Raw genomic sequence first — 17,789 nt, 5'->3', positions numbered from 1 at the left:
TGAGGGTGTGCTGGGCACCTGGGGCTCCAGTGCTGGCATCCTGAGAGGACTCATGCAGCCACTCAAGTCACCAGGGCCTGGGGTGGGGTTTGCACATGAGAGCTGTGGCCTCATCAAGTGTGAACAGGGAGACACCAGCCACCCCACCTCTGGGCTGTCTGTGGTCTGCAAGAGACACTCAGCAACCAAGACACTCTCACATCCTCAGGGCCCACCTCCACAGCTCTTCATGCCCAGCCCTCCTCCCTCAACTCGATTCCCAAGGCCCTCCTCCCTTACCTCCTCCCTCAGGCCCTCCTCCCTCCGACCCTCCTCCCTCAGATCCTGCTCTCTCTGGCACGCCTCCCTCAGGCTCACCAGAATGGCTCTGAAATCAGGGGAGTGAGATGGGCTATAATTTAAAATATGTTTATTTAGTGTTTCCATTTGTTTCTGGTTGTTATACAAAGCCGTTAAATAAATACATTCTCCAAGTCACTCGAGTACACACCTACTCGCTATACAGATGAGGTAGAGAAGTGGGTAGGCTCGAAGGAGAGTCTGAACACAAAGAGGAGAGTTATTGTGTGTGAATGCCCCTCTCCTCCCGCCCTCCGGAGCTGGCTGAACCCAGCCCGGAACCCATGTCTGTGTGGCCGGTGGGGAGCAAGTGGCCGGGACCCGCCTAGCCCTCAGCGTGGCTGCTCGCTCCTGTGGCCCCCAGGAAGGCTGAACCTGGGCTCTGGCCCCAGCACAGACACTGTCTTCTAGAGTTCCTCTGCCACACGGAAGAGAAGCATTAAGGAGAGGCTCTATCAGCGGGAGTTGCTTCTTCGCTTAGCAAGACGTTCTGGTATATATTTATATATAAACAAACCAGCCAGCAGACATATGCGGTCTGCCTTGTTTAAAAAAATACTTTTCTTAATATTTATGACATACAGCTAAATGTGGGATTTGATAAAAAAATATCCTTCCTCTGACTTGCCACCTTTCCTGACCCAGTAGTGACTGGTTACAGTCTTGTCATGGGAGCATGCCACTCCACCTGCCCTGGGCCCCAGCAGGTGGGGACGTGTGCGGATGACCGGGATGCCCCCCGGGCCACCCCACCCTATCCAGCCAGGCCTGCAGGGACCGAGGGGCAGGCCCACATCACCTGTCACAGCGAAGCCCACCTGGCTCCCTTCCAGGGACGGGCCTCCACACTGCCCCGTCAACACACGGGGGTTATTCACGGGGTGTTCTCAGAACCACAGGAGGATAAACTTTACTATTTACACCATAAAACAGGGACAAAGAGACCCACATCAACATAAATAGGTTTTCTTTTTAGAAACAGTCCCCTGGATTCCTGGAGCCCCCCAGGACTCCAAGGAATGTCCTAGCTCAGTAGTTCCCATGTCTGCACTGCCCGCACCCTCCGAGCACTGCTACCCAGTGGAGCAGGCATGCCCAGGGCAGAGGCTCTGGAGCCGAGGCTTCCGTTGACACCACCATGGGAAGGAGAGCCCCATGCTGAGGAAGGGCACAGGGTGGAGGCCACACCCCAGCCACCCACAGAGCACGCCAACACACACACCTGGGCATTCATGCATGTAACCATCACCCGTGTTCACACACATAAGCTCACATGACACATGCAGACAGCATACACATGCCCATGTCACACAGATGCATGCATCCACATACACACATGCAGACATGTGTATGTTCACACTCATGCACAAGAATGCACGTGCACTCATGCACATACCACACCTATGCAACTCATGCACACATGCACCACACAGACATACTCAAGCATGCATGCACACATGCACACACGTGTGCACACACTCAAACCGAACCAAGTCAGCGTAGGCCATCTTTTCCCCCTTCCTGCAAAGATAACATCATGGCCAAGGAGAACAGCCTTTCGTTTGCGAAATCCTAGCTCCAGATGCTCTCCATCCACATCTGTCCCCACTCTGCTTACACCCGTGACACAGGGAAAGCTGTGCCTTCTTTTTGAAACGAAGCCTCCACAGGGCTGTCCCTGCCTCTCTGTGCACGCACACCCCTTGGGGAGAACAGGCCAACTTCTGCCTCCCCTGCCCCAGAATCTGCATTTCAGGGCTGGAATGCAGGACTGTGTGCCCATAGGCACCCAGCCTGGGATGGCCTCCCTGGGGCCTGCAGGGCCTGGACCTGGGAACCTGGCTTCCAGAAGCCCTGAAGGAGGTGGCCAGACACAGCTGCTTTAACTCTTTAGAACAAAGACTGTATCTCTCTTGACTTAGTGGTTTCAAACACAAAGCAGATCAGGCAAAGAAGTGGGGGAAAGAGGGCCCCTCCAGACCAGAGGAGCCGCAGTCTGGAACATGGCGGGGACAGAGAAAATAATTATTATATATTAGTTAAATAAAAATAACTTAAGTCACTGATATCACTCCAAAGAGAAGTGATGGGTGTCAGAGGGGGCTGGCAGTGTCCCCCGGGCCTGGGCAGCCGGCCGGCCCTCTTCTAGTGGTTTGACTCTAACCAGAGCCAGTGCCAGGCAGCCCCCAGGCTGCCACAGAGGACCTGTGTGGTCACGAAGGTGCACCTGTGCTCCTCAGAGGGAGCCCAGGCAACGAGGGGCGCCGCGACGCAGGAACTGGAGGCTTAAGGACGGACATGGCCTGGAAAGCATCAGTGCAATGCTGTTGTGCCCCAGGAAGGGACAAGCAGAGGGGACGTGGAGGTCAGACCAGGCCTTCGAGGGGAGACAGAGGGGCAGAAACAGCCACCCAGCCCGCCCCAGGCTCCTGCCCCCACTTCACTCTCATATGTACTGGGGACTCCCAGCCAGGGCCTCGTGCTGCCCACACTGCCTGCAGCCCTGCAACAGCTCAGCGCCCAGCACTAGCCCTTGCAGGTGTAGACCTCCTCACGCTGCGTGCACTGCCTACACTCCACATAGCAGCACCAACGCACTTGGCACTGGCACGGCCGTGTCACCACCCGGCTCTGTGTGTTGTGGCCACGCCCACAGCAGATGCTTTCGCAGTTCTTCTCACGGTGACACCTGCGGCCAGCGGTGCCCGGGGAGAAGCGGCCAGCGAGGCAGAAGCTGGGTGAGTCGTCCAGGTGCACGAGCTCCGGTGTGCGGGGCAGGGGGTCACCACCCGTCCCCGTGGCCCGGCCCCTTGGCGGTGAGATGGCGCCAGCCTCGCCGGCAGCCTCATTGGTGGTGCTGCCCACCTTGAGCGCCGTCTCGTACTTGTGCTTCAGGCGCTTGCCCACCTCATGGAAGGGTGCCAGCTGCCGCCAGCACGTCCTCACGGTGCAGGAGCCCGACACGCCGTGGCATTTGCATGTGGTCTCCACCCCGGCCTTGATTACCTGCAGCAAGGGAGAGACAGAAGTGAGCATGAGGGCCATGCCTGGTTGTCAGACACCACACCCGATGGATGACCCCAGAGAGGCTGAAACTGGTATCCACCCTGGGACCAAACTCCATGGCCCACAGACCCAGGCATGGCCCAGGGGGCCACCACCATCCATCACCAAGCTCCCTGGTTTGCACACCCGTCCCTCCCCTTTCAAACCGCAGACTCCCTAAGACAGCAGCCCCACAGCCAGCAGCATGGCCTCTAGAGCGGCCACCACAGCACCTGTGGCCCTGTGAAGACACTCCCTTCCTGCCCAGATGTTCCTCCCTGCATCTGGGGCTGCCCCCTGCAAGGAAGGGCACACTGCCCTCCAGCCCTGCCATCAGCCCCCCATCAGCCAAGACCTAGCAGTATGCTCTCTAGAGAGCTTCACTCCCAGTGGGCAAGACTGGTCACTGAAATCTATAACTGAGCCAGGTCCTAAGCATCAGAACCTGGCGCTACTGCATGTACTGCTGACCCAGATTGGGTCCTTCCACTTTCAGGACTTAGGTGCTACCTGCAAAGCCAGGAAGTCAAGCCAGCTGCCCCACTGGGCCTCCTACTGGACTGCCTACTCAGGAGTCCCTAGAGGGATGTAGGCAGGAAGGGCGGGGAGGCCCTCCCCAGTGGCCCAAGCCAGGCCTGAGTCCCCAGTGAGGGCCACAGAAGAAGATAAAGAAACAAAGCTACTCTCCTGCCAGGCAACAAAGTAGTTACATTTAAGAATACTTTGCTGAGAAACAGACAAATTTAATTAAAATGCTGCTAACCCAGGCCTGTTAACCCTGGAGCTAAGGCACAGTTTTCATATTCTGACTTTTCATGTACAGTTTACAAAAGGAGATTGCAAAGGAAAAGGAAGGGCCTTGCCTGGGGGGTTCAATCTGCTAAAACCCTCCCCAGAGGGTAGAAGGAGGGAGAGAGCTCCCATCCATAACTCAGAAGCCAGCTAGTCAATAAAGAGGATCAGAGCAGCCTGGCTCTAATTACAGCCCCCCAGGATGGGGCTCTACATTTTTGGCAGCCCATCAGCAAGCAGAGCACCCTGCATGTCCCCCAGGTCCCAGCTCAGCCTCCGGGGCATTTGGTGGCCCAGGTTGATCAGGGACCAAGGTGGTGGTGCTCCATCCACAGTGAGGACAACAGTATATGCCTGACTCCTCCTCCAGTGGTGTGGGCCCAGTTGCCAAGGGGCTGCAAGGAGGATGGAGGGCTGCAGAAGCCAGGTCCTCCAGGCCTAGCCATGCATGCAGCCAGCAGCCCCCTTCTGGGCTCAGCCAGAGAGCCAAGACATTCCTTCTCCTGAGCCTTCTAAGCTAGGTTCCCTCAGAATAGAGTCCTGGCCACAGATGAGATCCGTGAGGCAGAAGCAACCCCTCAAACTTGGGCCAGTGCACCCCAGTCCTTCCCTTGATTCCCTGGCCTGCACACTCCCCAGATTGCCTCTGCCTACTTCCCTGGTGACAGGACCACCTGTTCCTCAACTCCACCAGGCAGGGCCCAGTCTGCCATCTTCCTGAATAGACGGCACCCATCACAGAGACCCTCCTGGTGGCCCTGACCACCCAGGGCCAGACGCAGACAGGCCCAGGCCCACCTGGCTCCTCCCCAAACAGCAGAAAGCTGGAGCTCCAGCTCTCTACGTGAAAACACGTACCCTCCATGGGGGACCACGGGCATGCTCTATGTCAACTAGCATCTCCATCTATCTGACAGGTACTGAGCCTTATAAGCAAGAAGACTTAAGGACCCTGGCTGGCACCACATGGCTGTCACTAAAGCACAAAGGCAGTGGCCTCCATCTCCTCCCAGTCCCCCAGCCCTGAGTACAGCCTGCCCCAGCACCACCTCCCTGGCACCCACCCCCTCCCCGCTTGCCTTCACACCCACGAGGTTGTTGTGGAAATCCACTCGGGCGCGCAGGTCCTTGCTCGACCGCCGACCCAGGAACTCCTTGACAAACTTGCTGCTGTACTTGAGGTTGTCTCCACAGCCACCCCACTGCCAGGCCTCACGGTTCTCCAGGTCAGGGGCCTCATCACAGGTGCAACGCTCCATGCGGCCTGCACTGCAGGCCTTGGCCAGCGCGTGCGTCAGGCCAGCTGAGGAGATGGCGTAGAGGAAGGCAGTCTCCTTGAAGCCTGCAGGGGCAGCAGGACCAATCAGTGGCTGCACTAGCCCCCTTGTCACTCTGTGCAGCAGAACCACTGCATTCCAGATGAAGCCCCGAATCTCTGATGGCTGGAAGGATCTTTCCACTGTTCAACTTGGGGTGAGGGGGGCATACCTGCCTGGGCTGACTGTGCACCTGGGGGCAGAAGGCTCTCCTACGTGCCCAAGGCGGGAGGGAATCCAGAGGCCCCATGGCCATGCCTGGAGAACAGAGACCCCATCCATCTGGGTCTCTCACATACCAGAATGGACCAGAGCCCTGCGGGAGGTCCTGCCTGGGCCTCAGGTCCCAGTTTCTAAACAAGGCCATTGAGAGGCTCAGACGAAAGTCCCCAGCAGTTCCCACCCCTGCCGAAGGAGACAAGAGATGAAGCTCTGTGCTCAGAGTACCAGCTGGACCCCTGCCGCCTGTGCCCTGGCACTGGGCCTTGGCCACCCGCATGTGGCAAGACCCGTCAAAGATGCCTGGGGCCCTGTCAGAGCTGCCAAATTCGCCTAAGTCTTGCCAGCAACTGTTCAGGCATGTGTGGGGGCAGGGCAGGTGAGTGGGGCTGGGAGAGTCGGTAGTGGCAGGGGCAGGAGCTAGCTCCCTAGTCTTTTCCTACGCGCCCCCCGCCTCCCCCCCTCCCCCCGCCCCAGCTCCTCTCCCTTGACCTGGGACCCCTTCAACAGGTGGTGCACCTAGGCCGGGCCCCCTGCCCGGCCTCTGGCGCTGCGCACCTCGCTTGAGCAGGCTGGCCCGGTAGCGGCCCTCCAGGGTGCAGTTCCAGCGCTCGAAGCGGAACTGGTACTGGCACTCAAGCGCGCTCATGCTGACCGCCTCCACCAGCGTCTCGGCCACGCCCGGGTCCCGGCGGCACATGCGCCGCTGCTTCCTCTCCAGCTTCAGCCGGTCACAGGCCTTGTAGTGTGCCTGCGCAGTGGCCTCGGGCTCCAGGGTCAGCGGGAGGATGGTCAGGGGCTCGCTGCCAGTCAGCCTGTGCAGAGAGGCCAGGGTGAGCGCTGCCCTAGAGGAAGCGCCATTGCACATAGACCCCGGGAGGGCGCAGACTGCCAGGCATCGAGAAGGAACATCCGCCACACCCACGCCCTTGCCCGCTTACCCAGCTGGAGGAGCCCAGCTCTGGGACACCCACTTCTGTCATCCACAACTGGGGGTCTAGGGGGGGCCATGCCTGGCCCTCGGCATAGTAGATACCCCCACCCCAAGCTAGACCCTCCCCCTAGGCCCTTGGGGAGGATCCTAGCACACTCCCTGCCCTCCAGCAGCCCGTGAACATGGCCCTGGGCCCGATGGGGTCTCCCAGAGCGTCTGCGCCAGAGCAGGCCTCCCACCCTGGGCCCCAGCTGCCACTGGGAAACCAGACATTTCTCCTGCAACTCCACCAGAGGCCCTGGCCCAGTCAGCAGCCTGCCATCTGACCTGCCTGCCTCACCCCATCACCTGCTCCATTCAGGGACTACAGGCCTGGCCTTCTATCTGCTATGTACTAAGACCCACTGACTTGTTTCCCCAGATAGACAACCGCATATCTGGGCCTCAGCCATGTCCATGCCTAGCCACACCCAGCTCATCCCTGGGAACCGGGTGTCCTCAGATACTGGCCCCACACCCTGCCCCATCTCCCCACCCCCACCCCCGCTGCCTCTCAAAAGGTCCCTCAGGGGCACAGTGGCCACCAGGCTGAGGTGGGGAGCTGCAGCTTCTGTAGGGGAAGGGAGGTGAATGGGCCCTCCTAAACCCCACCCCCAGTGGACTCCCAGAAGTGATGCTACTCTGGGGATAGCCTGGGTACTGGCTTTCAAAGCCTCCCTGCCCCCCTGCCCCCCTGCCCCACTCCCATACATACCCAGCATGGCCTCTCTCTGGCCTTGCTTGGGGTGGGGGTATCTACTATGCCGAGGGCCAGGCATGGCCCCCCCTAGACCCTGAAGGGGCAGCACTTGCCTCATCTGGTCAGGTCAGCTCCCAAGGGGAGGAGGCCCAGGGGGAACCAGGCAAGGATGCCACAGGGACACCAGGCCAGAAGACCCCAGAGTGCATAGGGAAACAGGCAGGCAGGAGTGAGGCATCCCTGTACACACACACAGGCCCAAGATAAGAATGTATCATTTCCCACCCCTTCCTCACTCTGGAGAAGTGAAAAGACACACCCCAGGCCTGGGCCCTGCTTCCAATATGCTCAAAGCCAGCATGGCACCATGAGCCCCTAGGGTTGAGCAGAGAGTTATGGGGGAGCAGGGGCTGCCACTGCCTCCTGAGGCCTAGGGTGTTAGCGAGCAGAGCCCCTGGGGTGTCCTGCCAACTCCAGTCCCCGCGTATGTTCTGCGGGTCCAGCCTTCCTCTCCCTGAGTGTTGCTTGGAGCCAGGAGCACCCCACACACACATTCCCACCCACCACTGTGTGCAGTGGGAGGCCAGCATAGGTACAGACTGGGGGAGAACCCCAAAAGTCTCCAGGGCACAGGAGGGGCACAGAGCGGGTAGCCCAGCAGTGTAGACAGAGACAGCAAAGCCTTTGGGGAGAAGGTACCTATGAGCTCGGAGCTGAGATGCTGCACTAGAGAGGTGGCGGGTGAGGGAGGAGGCAAGCATGCCAGCCAATGACCTGTGCCCCTAATGTCCCCAGAGGTTAAGGCTTCATCTCTAAGGGCACAGGGACATGGCTGGGATTCACATGGGCTTCTTCATGGACTTCCAGGCCTCCTGCCCAAAGACAGCTGCTGAGGCGGGCAGGGAACAGGCAGGGGCCTGCAGACCCCACTCTGGAGGCTAGAAGAGCCATGCTCCCCACACAAAGGCAGCTCACACAGTAGAGACTTGTCCCTAGACAGGAATGTCAACAGCTGTGCCCAGGACGAGTGCCAGGCGGCAGAAACCCTGCAGCCTTCAATTTGCACAACCTAGGCTGGATTCTCCGAGATTAACCGAGCTCCAGGCAGTGCCACGACATTCTAGCATCCGAGAGAACCCCTTATGGCGGGGCCAACCTGAGGGACCCAGGCTAGAAAGGGCAGCTGTGAGTATGAACAAGGACAAGGGGAAGGTGATAGGTTACACTGCCTCCCAGCCTGGGGAGGCCAAGAGCAAAGGTTCCCCCGACACCAGGCCACCTACGTCCACACTGCGCATGGGGGCTGAAGGCTTGGGTCCTCTACCCATTAGCAGTGGTGAGAGTCTGGAACCCTGCTGCAGCCATATTTCTCTGTTCCCAAGGTAGCCTCTCCCTAACTCTCGGACACCAGCACCCAGATAGCTCCCGCCCCAGGACCCCCTTAACTGTCAGTGCATGGTGTGTTCAGTGCATGGCCTGCCTGGGGCTCAGGGGCTGGGATGCTGAAGACAGACCCCTGTGGTGGTGTGAGGTGGTGGGATAAGTGGGCAGACAATGTATGGGGTGCAGGGAGCAGGGCCAGCCTGGGCTCAGTGGAGGAAGCCCCAGGGACAAGGGCTGGGGATCCAGGACAGAAAACCAAACACAGAGAAGAGCCACAGCAGTCCTGGAGGAAAGACAAGAGGTTTATTAAACACTCCTAGAATCAGGAAGGCTTTTCTCAGAGTGACTCAGAATCTAGAGGACTGTGAAAAATTTTTTTAAATTGACTAAAAATACAAGAATCTATACAGTGAAAAGGCAGCACAGAGTCAAAAACCAATGGACAAGAGCTGGGGTAAATGTTGTAACTCAGATCTCAGACGAAGGGCAGACCTTCTTTGCTTATGTGCTTGTGTGTGTGTGTGTGTGTGTGTGTGTGTGTGTGTGTGTGTGTGTGTGTATTTGGGTATGTGTGCACATGTGTATGTGCTTGTGTGTATGTATATGCATTTGTGGACTTGAGGGTGTGTACGCATGCAGATGTGCATGCACGCATATGCCGCATGTGTATGCTTGTGGGTGTATGCGTGCGTGGATATACATATAAGCTTGTGGGTATGTGTGCTGAATGTGTGTGCGTGCATGCCTATGCATGTGTGTGCATATGTGTGTGCATGCATGTGCTTATGGTTGTGTGTGTGCATATGCATGCATGTGCTTGTGGAGAGGTGCGTACTTATATGTGTGTACATGCATTTGTGTATATCTTTTCCTAATGATCAATAACAAAAGGAGCTGACTGCAGTGGACATAGAATATGAACGTGCAGGTCAAGGGAAGTAAACATTGCTGCTGTTAAAACTTATAAGAGGCTCCATCCCACTCAAAGAAACAAAATTAAAGTATATTGATATGTTATTTTTCATTTATCAGATGAGCACAAATCAGTGTCTGATAAGATCACTGTCAAGAAAAAGAAGAATGAAATGTTCCTCCATGGCTAGATTTCTGGACTGACATACCTATAAAAATTTACCCACCAATTCTGTTTTTAGAAATATTATCTTAAAACATAGACACATGTGCATCACTCATGCATTATCCAATGCAATGGTGTTACACAAAAACACCGGCACTATTTGTAATACAGCCGTCCCGCTCTTATCTGCAGGGACACGTACCAAGACTCCCAGTGGATGCCGGAAATTGCAAGAGTAACAAACCCTACATATACGATTTTTCCTGTACATACATACCTATAATAAAGCTTAATTTATAAATTATGCACAATTAGAGATTAACAACAATAACTAGTAATAAAATAGAACAATTATAACAATGTACTGTAACAAACATTATATGAATGTGGTCTCCTCCACCTCCCCCCATAAGCAATCTGATCAGTGACTAACAGGCAGGGCGCATCTACAATGTGAAGATTCTGGACGAAGGGACGAGTCCCATCTGGGGTGGGACGGGAGTGGATGGCGTAAGATTTCATCACACTATTCAGAACATCACACAACTTAAAACTTATGAATTGTTTATTTCTGGAATTTTCCATTCAATATTTTCTGGCCAGGGTAACTGAAACTGCAGAAAGTGAAACTGACCACAAATTAGAGGGCTACTATACTGGAAACTGGCTGAGGAGCTGGGATCCAGCCTTCCATGGCACACTCGGGCCACCATCCTCAATGCTATGTGTGCATCTGCAGGTGCATGGGTGACCCAGGACACGTGTGGCCTGAAGCAGAAGAAACACAGCCTGGGAGCATTTCACATGTTGTCCCGTGCAACGTGATCTATCCAAGATGACAATGTTTGGCATACAGCAGGTAGCATGGGTGAGCCTCAGCAGGCTGTTGGCCCTGCACACTGGCTGGGTGGGGGACCTGCCCACACAGCCGGTCATGGGGGCTGTGCCTTCCAGTACAGAAAGCACCCCAGGCCACCTGGCACAACACAGGCCCCACCCAGCCACTCAGCACAGCTGCCACCCCACTACTCTGCTGCCATTGGACATCTGGCTCAGGACATGCAGACAGACAAGCACGCAGACCTTCCCAGGTGGCCTACAGGGAAGGTGAGCCCAGGCAGGCCACCCACAGGTGGCAGCACTTTGAAAGGTAGCAGAACACCCCAGCCCCCACTTCATTGGGCTGGCCTCTCCCAGAGCTGAGCCCACTTTCCAGGAAGAAATGACAATGAGGCCTAAATGTACTTTACCACATTCAGGTATTTCCCCTTAATCTTTCATGTTCTCAAAAAATATAGTATGTACAGGGAAGTGTGGAACACAGCTCTCACTCAAGAAACAGCCAAACATTTAAAGAATTAATACGTATCCTTCTTAAACTATTTTTAAAAATTGAAGAGGAAGAAACGTTTCCAAATTCATTTTATAAAGCCAGCATTACCCTGATAACAAAACCAGATGAAGACAATACAAAAAAAGGCCAATATCCTTGATGAACATAGATGCACAATTTCTCAACAAAATAGTAGGATTCAACAATGCATTAAAAGGATTATATACCATGACCAACTGGGATTCACCCCAGGGATGCAAGGATGGTTCAACACCTGTAAATCAATTAATACATCACATTAACAAAATAAAGGATAAAAACCTATACTCATCTCAATAATGCAGAAAAATCATTTGACAAAATTCAACATCCTTTTATGATAAAAACTCTCAACAAAGTGGACATAGAAGGAAAATATCTCAACATAATAAAGGTCATATATGACAAATCCACAGCTAATATCATATTTAATGGTGAAAATCTGAAAGCTTTTTCTTTAAGTACAGGAATAAGACAAGGATGTCCACTCTCACCACTGTTACTCAACATAGTACTGGAAGTCCCAGCCCCAGCAATCAGACAAGATGAAGGAATAAAAGCCATCCAAATCAGAAAAGAAGAAGTAAAACTCATTATTTGCAGATGACATGATACTACACATAGAAAACACTAAAGACTCCATCAAAAAACAATTAGAACTAATAAATGACTTTAGTAAAGTTACAGGATACAAAATCAATATACAAAAATATGTTGCGTTTCTATACACCAATAATGAATGATCAGAAGAAATTACAAAAAAAAAAAACAATCATTTGCGATTGCATCAAAAGTATAAATTACCTAGGAATAAATTTAACCAAAGAAGGGAAAAGACCTATACATTAAAAACTATAAGACATTAAGGAAAGATATTGAAGAGGGGACACAAATACCTTGCTCCCGAATTAGAATGATTAGTATTGTTAAAATGTCCATACTGCCCAAAGTAATCTATAGATTTAATGCAATCACTATTAAAATACCAATGGCACTCTTCTAAGAACTAGAGCAAATAATCCTAAAACTTATATGGAACCACAAAAGACCCTAAATAGACAAAGCAATCTTGAGAAAGAACTAAGTGGGAGGTATCATGCTACCTGATACTATAAGGCTATAGTAATCAAGACAGCATGGTACTGGCATAGAAACAGACACACAGATCAATGGAACAGAATAGAGAGCCCAGAAATAAACCCACACCTATAAGATCAATTAATCTATGACAAAGGAGGCAAGAATATACAATGGGGGTAAAGGCAGTCTCTTCAGTAAATGGTGTTGGGAAAACTCAACAAATACATGCAAAGAAATGAAACTGGACCACTTTCTTACACCATATACAAGAATAACTCCAAATGGATTAAAGATTTAAATGTTAGACTTGAAATTATAAAACCCCTAGAAGAAAACATGAGGAGTAAACTCTGTGACACTGCTCTTATTAATGTTTTAAAAAATATATCTCCTTGAGCCATGGAAATAAAAGAAAAAATAAACAAATGGTACTACATCAAATTAAAATTTTTCACACAGAAGAGGAAACCATCAACAAAACAAAAAGACAAGCTACTGAATGGGGGAAGATAGTTGCCAATGATACATCCAATAAGGGGTTAATATCCAAAAAATATAGAGAACTCACACAACTTAACACCAAAAATAACCAAACAATCTACTTAAAAAGTGGCCAGAGGACCTGAATAGACATTTCTCCTAAGAGAACATACAGATAGCCAATAGACATATGAAAAGATGCTCAATGTCCCTAATCATCAGAGGAATTAAAACCACAGTAAGCTATCACCTCACACCTGTCAGAAGAGCTATCATCAATAAATCACAAATAAATGTTGGTGAGGATGTAGAGAAAAGGGAACCCTTGTGCATTGTTGGTGGGACTCTAAATTGGTACAACCACTATGGAAAACAGTATGGAGATTCCTTGGAAAATTAAGAATAGAACTACTTTATGACCCAGCAACTCCACTTCTGGGTTTTTATCCAAAGAAAAAAACACAAATTTGTAAAGACAGATGCACCCCTACATTATTACTACTAATAGCCAAGATATGGAAGTACCCTAGATGTCTGTCCACCAATACATATATGGATAAAGATATGGTACGTATATTAATGGAATATTATTCAGCAATAAAAAAGAATGAAACCCTGCCATTTGAGACAGCATGTATGGACCTAGAGCAGGAGTCTCCAACCCCTAGGCATAGTCCATGGCCTATTAGGAACTGGGCTGCACAGCAGGAGACTGCCTTTACCCCCATATACAAACTCACTCACTCAACTGAGCGGCAGCTGAGTGAGTGAGTTTGTATTTGCAGCTGCTCCCCAGCACTAGCATCACCGTCTCAGCTCCATCTCAGATCATTGGGCATTAGATTCTCACAGAAGCACCGGTCCCTGGTGCCAAAAAGGTTGAGGAATGCTGACCTGGAGGGTGTTAAGCTGAGAGAAATAAGTCAGAGAAAGTCAGAAATACCACATGATCTTACATATATGTAGAATCGAAAAAAAAATTAATTAATAAACAAAACAAAAACAGACCCATGATATAGAGAACAAGCTGATGGTTGCCAAAGGGGAGGAAGTGAGGAATAGAAAAAATAATAAAAAAATAAAATAGCCAAAGCAACTTAAAAAAAAAAAAGAACAAAGCTGGAGGGCTAACACTACCTGATTTCAAGACTTATTATAAAACCGAATAACCAAGAAAGTATGGTGTTGATGTCAACACAAATAAATCAAAGGAACAAACTACAAAGTCCCAGAAATACGCCCATACATATATAGGAAACAGATTTTTAAAATAAAAGTGCAAAGGCAAATTAGTCCAGAAAGAATAATCTTTTCAACAAATCGTACTGGAGCAATTAAATAGCCACATGCAAATAAATAACTAACTTTGATCCATATTTTGTACCACATAAAAATAATAACGTATTAACTCAATAGGAATCATTGATGTAAAGGTAGACCCTAAAACTTTAATACTTCTAAAAAGTAAACAAAAAATGGCAAAAAAAAAAAAAAAAAAAGTAAAGGTAGACCCTAAAACTTTAATACTTCTAAAAAGTAAACAAAAAATGGCAAAAAAAAAAAAAGGAAGGAAGGATGGACAGGCCAGCCTAGTGCTCTGGAACTCCCAAGCCTCTCCCTTCTGAGGTCAGAGACCACTGTCCAATCCCTGCACTGACCACACACCTCCTGAAAGAAGGGTGGCAGTCCCTCAGCCCCATGGGGATGGCTACTTTTCCATTCTCTTCATGGTGTCTTCCCATAAATGAAAGTTCTTAACTTTATTGCACCTCCATTTTCAGCCTTCCCCTGTCTGTTACTTCTATCTCATTGTAGAAACTCACCCTTACTCTAAGGTCATGAATACAGTCCCCTAAATATCCTCCAAAAGCTTCTCATCTTGCTGTGCAGCACCACCAGGAAGTAGGGACCTTCTGCCTAGTGCTGTCCCCTCCCATACCCAGCTCACGGGGAGACAACAAGGCTGGCAGAGTGCTACAAGGCCAGAGACTGGGGATCAGTGTGCCCGCAGGGCCAAAACACGTTCACGGTGAAGGTCTGTTAAGACAGCAAGCATCATCCCCATTCAGACAAGGATGATGATGGCAGGCGTCCTGTCCACTCCTGGTTTTAAAGGGAAGCTTTCGCCTTTTCACCATGAAGCATGAGGTTTACTGAGTGTCTTCCAGATGCCCTGTATCCAGTTTAAAAAGTTCCCTCTGCTTTTAGTTTGCTAAGAGCTTTTTAAAAATCATAAATAAATGTTAAACTTCATAAAATGTCATCCCCGCATCTTTTGAGAGGACTTTCCACCTTCAAACTGCTAAAGCAGGGAATTCCCACATTGGACACCAAGCAATCCTGAGAGAGTGATGGGTTTTGATGGACTTTGTCTGGGCCATTTGCATCTATGTTTGTAATTTTCTCTGTGCTCTCGCTGCTGAGTTTAGGTGCCTTAGTGAGTGTTCTGTTTTAAATTTCCTGGAAGAGTTGTGTCAGATTAGAATCATGTTTTCTTAACTATTTGGTAGAATTTGCCATGAAGCTGTGTAAGCTGACTTTTCTTGATGGAAAGATTTCCTTCATGATCCAATTTCTCTATTTTCTTCTTTTTCTTAAACAACTTTATTGAGATGTAATTCATGTACCATAGAATTTAAAACACGCAATTCAGTGTTTTGTGGTATATTCACAGATACGGGCAAGCACCAGTGTTAGGAGGACAAGGGTCTCACGGTCTGGATGACCCTTACTAAATGCTATTCCTGCTAAATATTAAAATATAGCCGAGGATGAGCTTGACAAAACCCAACTACAAGTGTAGCCAACTGGGAAGAAGAAATCAACATGTAATTAACCAAAGAGTATATTCAGGCAATGGCTAAGCCTCTCTTCCAGGAGACAGAGCTCAGGATGTGAGCCTGGTATTCTTTATTTCCCGCAAGTAAATGAAACTACACAAGGACAAGCCCATCTCATTCTTGAATAGAGCACCTCAAGCAGTGAACCCCCTGAGTTCTGTAATACCACCACAGTCAATTTTAGGGTATTTTCATTACCTCGAAAAGAAACCCCATAACCTTTAGCAATCAGCCTCCATCCCTTCCCCCAGCCCCTGGCAACCACTAACCCACTTCCTGTCTCTGTGGATCTGCCTGTCCTGGATGTTTCACATAAATGGAATCACACACCATGTGGCCGTCTGTGTCTGGCTTCTCTCACTGAGCACAGTGTTTTCAAGATCCATCCATGTTGTAGCACATGTCAGTGCTGCAGCCCTTTTTATTTCCAAATAATGTTCCATTGTCAGATGGAGCACGTTCTGTTTATTCCTCAGCTGACGAACAGGTGAAGTGTTCATGGTTTAGCTCCTACGCACAAAGCCACTATGACCACTCATATACATACTAGTGTGTGGACACAGGGGAATGTCCCTAGTGAACCAGTGAATCATAAAAGGAATGTGTCTTACTGTCCGAGGAACTGCCAGAGTATAAACAGTGGCCTTGCCACTTACATTCCAGCAACCCCATTTCTTTACTTACTATGGGATTAGCTGGCATGTCTCTAACTTGAATCTGTTACTTTTCTGGTTGTCTGCATTTCCTCTGAATCTTGTTTTAGATGTTGCCTTGCTTTTCTGTAGAATCTGTGTGACGTTTCCTGTAGCAAGACCTGTGCCCTGAGCCTCCTCCACACAGTCTCTCCTCAGATGTTTCCAAGAACTTCACAGAGACAGATCTGTTCATCTCTAATGCATGTTTGTTTTTTATTTTGTTAATTTCTACACTGCTACTTTATCCCTTCTGCTTTCTTTGGGTTTAGTTAACTGTTCTTTTCCTCATTTCTGTGACAGATGCTTACTGAGGGCTTTCGAGCTCTCCACTTGTAAAATTTGCATTTAAGTTGCCACTATCACTGCTTCAGTTTCCAAAACTGCAGACTCAGTCAGGACACCAAGAAGAGCTTTGGTAACAGCCTCAGGTCAGCAGGCAGAATCCAAGTAACAGCTCAGGTCACCAAGACAGAGCCTGGGTCATAGCTCAGGTCACCATGCAGAGCCCAAGTCACAGCTCAGGTCACCAGACTGAGCCTTGCTCACAGTTCATTCGTTATTCTCTTCTCTTGTCACCCTCTTTGTCTTACAGCCCACTGAGTCAGTGTGTTCTCTCTTATCCATTCACATTCTTGCTCCTTAACATCTTATGTGTCTGTCACATATAGCCTGTAATCAGTGAGGACCTGACTACAACGCTGCCACCTCGGCCTTACACTTGGAGCCTTAGTTCTTCCTTTCTACTGGCTATGCCTGTTTTGCTTCTCTTTTTCTCCTCTCTTGCTTTCTTTTGGATTTATTATTATTATTATTCCATTTCCTCCTTGTAATCTGAAGTTTTACATTTTCATTATTTTCATGGATACCTTCAAAATTACAGGAGTCTCTGTAACTGATCCATGTCTAACATAGCCAACTCTGTCCCCTCTGGGTTCTAAGAGGCCTGAGAGCACAACGGCTGATGCCAGGGTTGTATGCTGGTGTGCATCTAGTCCTGCTTTCAGGCCCTGACGAGAGGCTGTTCAGTGCTCATTCCCCTTCTACATGCCCGTCTCCCCCACCATTCCTCTTATGTCTAGAGCACAGCAGGGCTGTCGCCCAGGCCTGGGCTGTGCATCTGCCATTCCTTCAGCGCAACTCTCGGTGTGTTCGGAAACGTCTGTATTTCACCTCACTCTGGACAGGTATTTTCTTCCACACACCAAGTGGATCGTCCTGCCATGTCCTAAGTGAATCGTCAGCCTGCAGACCTTCGGAAGGGAACCTGCACGTTGTTTGCTCAGACAGCTTCACGATTCTGTCCTTGACATTTTGCACTTCCAAGTCATTAACAGTCTGGCGCACACTTTCATGCTTCCACTTGGGAAGGCACTGGGCCCCTGGAATCCCCTTGATTGCTCCCAGCGATTTCAGGAAATCCTTGGCCATTCTCTCTAGACACTGCCCCATCCCTGCCTCTGAGCTTTTGGTGAAGACC

At 50.3% G+C, this 17,789-nt stretch overlaps 1 protein-coding gene across 1 annotated transcript; it reads right to left on the bottom strand.

Moving 5' to 3' along the window:
• Window positions 1-392: 392 nt before the first annotated feature.
• Window positions 393-6,579, bottom strand: WNT9A (Wnt family member 9A). Its single transcript, XM_011372012.2, has 3 exons — window positions 6,270-6,579; window positions 5,256-5,518; window positions 393-3,345 (listed from the first exon to the last, which is right to left on the bottom strand). Exons 1-3 carry the CDS (start codon window positions 6,577-6,579, stop codon window positions 2,866-2,868), a joined length of 1,053 nt encoding a protein of 350 aa, XP_011370314.1. The 3' UTR covers window positions 393-2,865.
• Window positions 6,580-17,789: the final 11,210 nt, after the last annotated feature.

This window comes from Pteropus vampyrus, unplaced genomic scaffold, assembly GCF_000151845.1.
Source record: "Pteropus vampyrus isolate Shadow unplaced genomic scaffold, Pvam_2.0 Scaffold197, whole genome shotgun sequence".
Taxonomy (NCBI): Eukaryota; Metazoa; Chordata; class Mammalia; order Chiroptera; family Pteropodidae; genus Pteropus; species Pteropus vampyrus.
Note: the sequence above shows the minus strand (reverse complement) of the source record. Positions and strands in the feature narration are given on the sequence as shown.

Excerpts from the sequence above, each read along its gene's own strand:
- WNT9A (XM_011372012.2), bottom strand. The coding sequence starts at position 6,579 with ATGTGCAATGGCGCTTCCTCTAGGGCAGCGCTCACCCTGGCCTCTCTG. Across the intron at positions 5,519-6,269 it reads GGCCAGCCTGCTCAAGCGAG|GCTTCAAGGAGACTGCCTTC; the intron begins GTGCGCAGCGCC and ends CTGCCCCTGCAG. Across the intron at positions 3,346-5,255 it reads ACAACCTCGTGGGTGTGAAG|GTAATCAAGGCCGGGGTGGA; the intron begins GCAAGCGGGGAG and ends CCCTTGCTGCAG.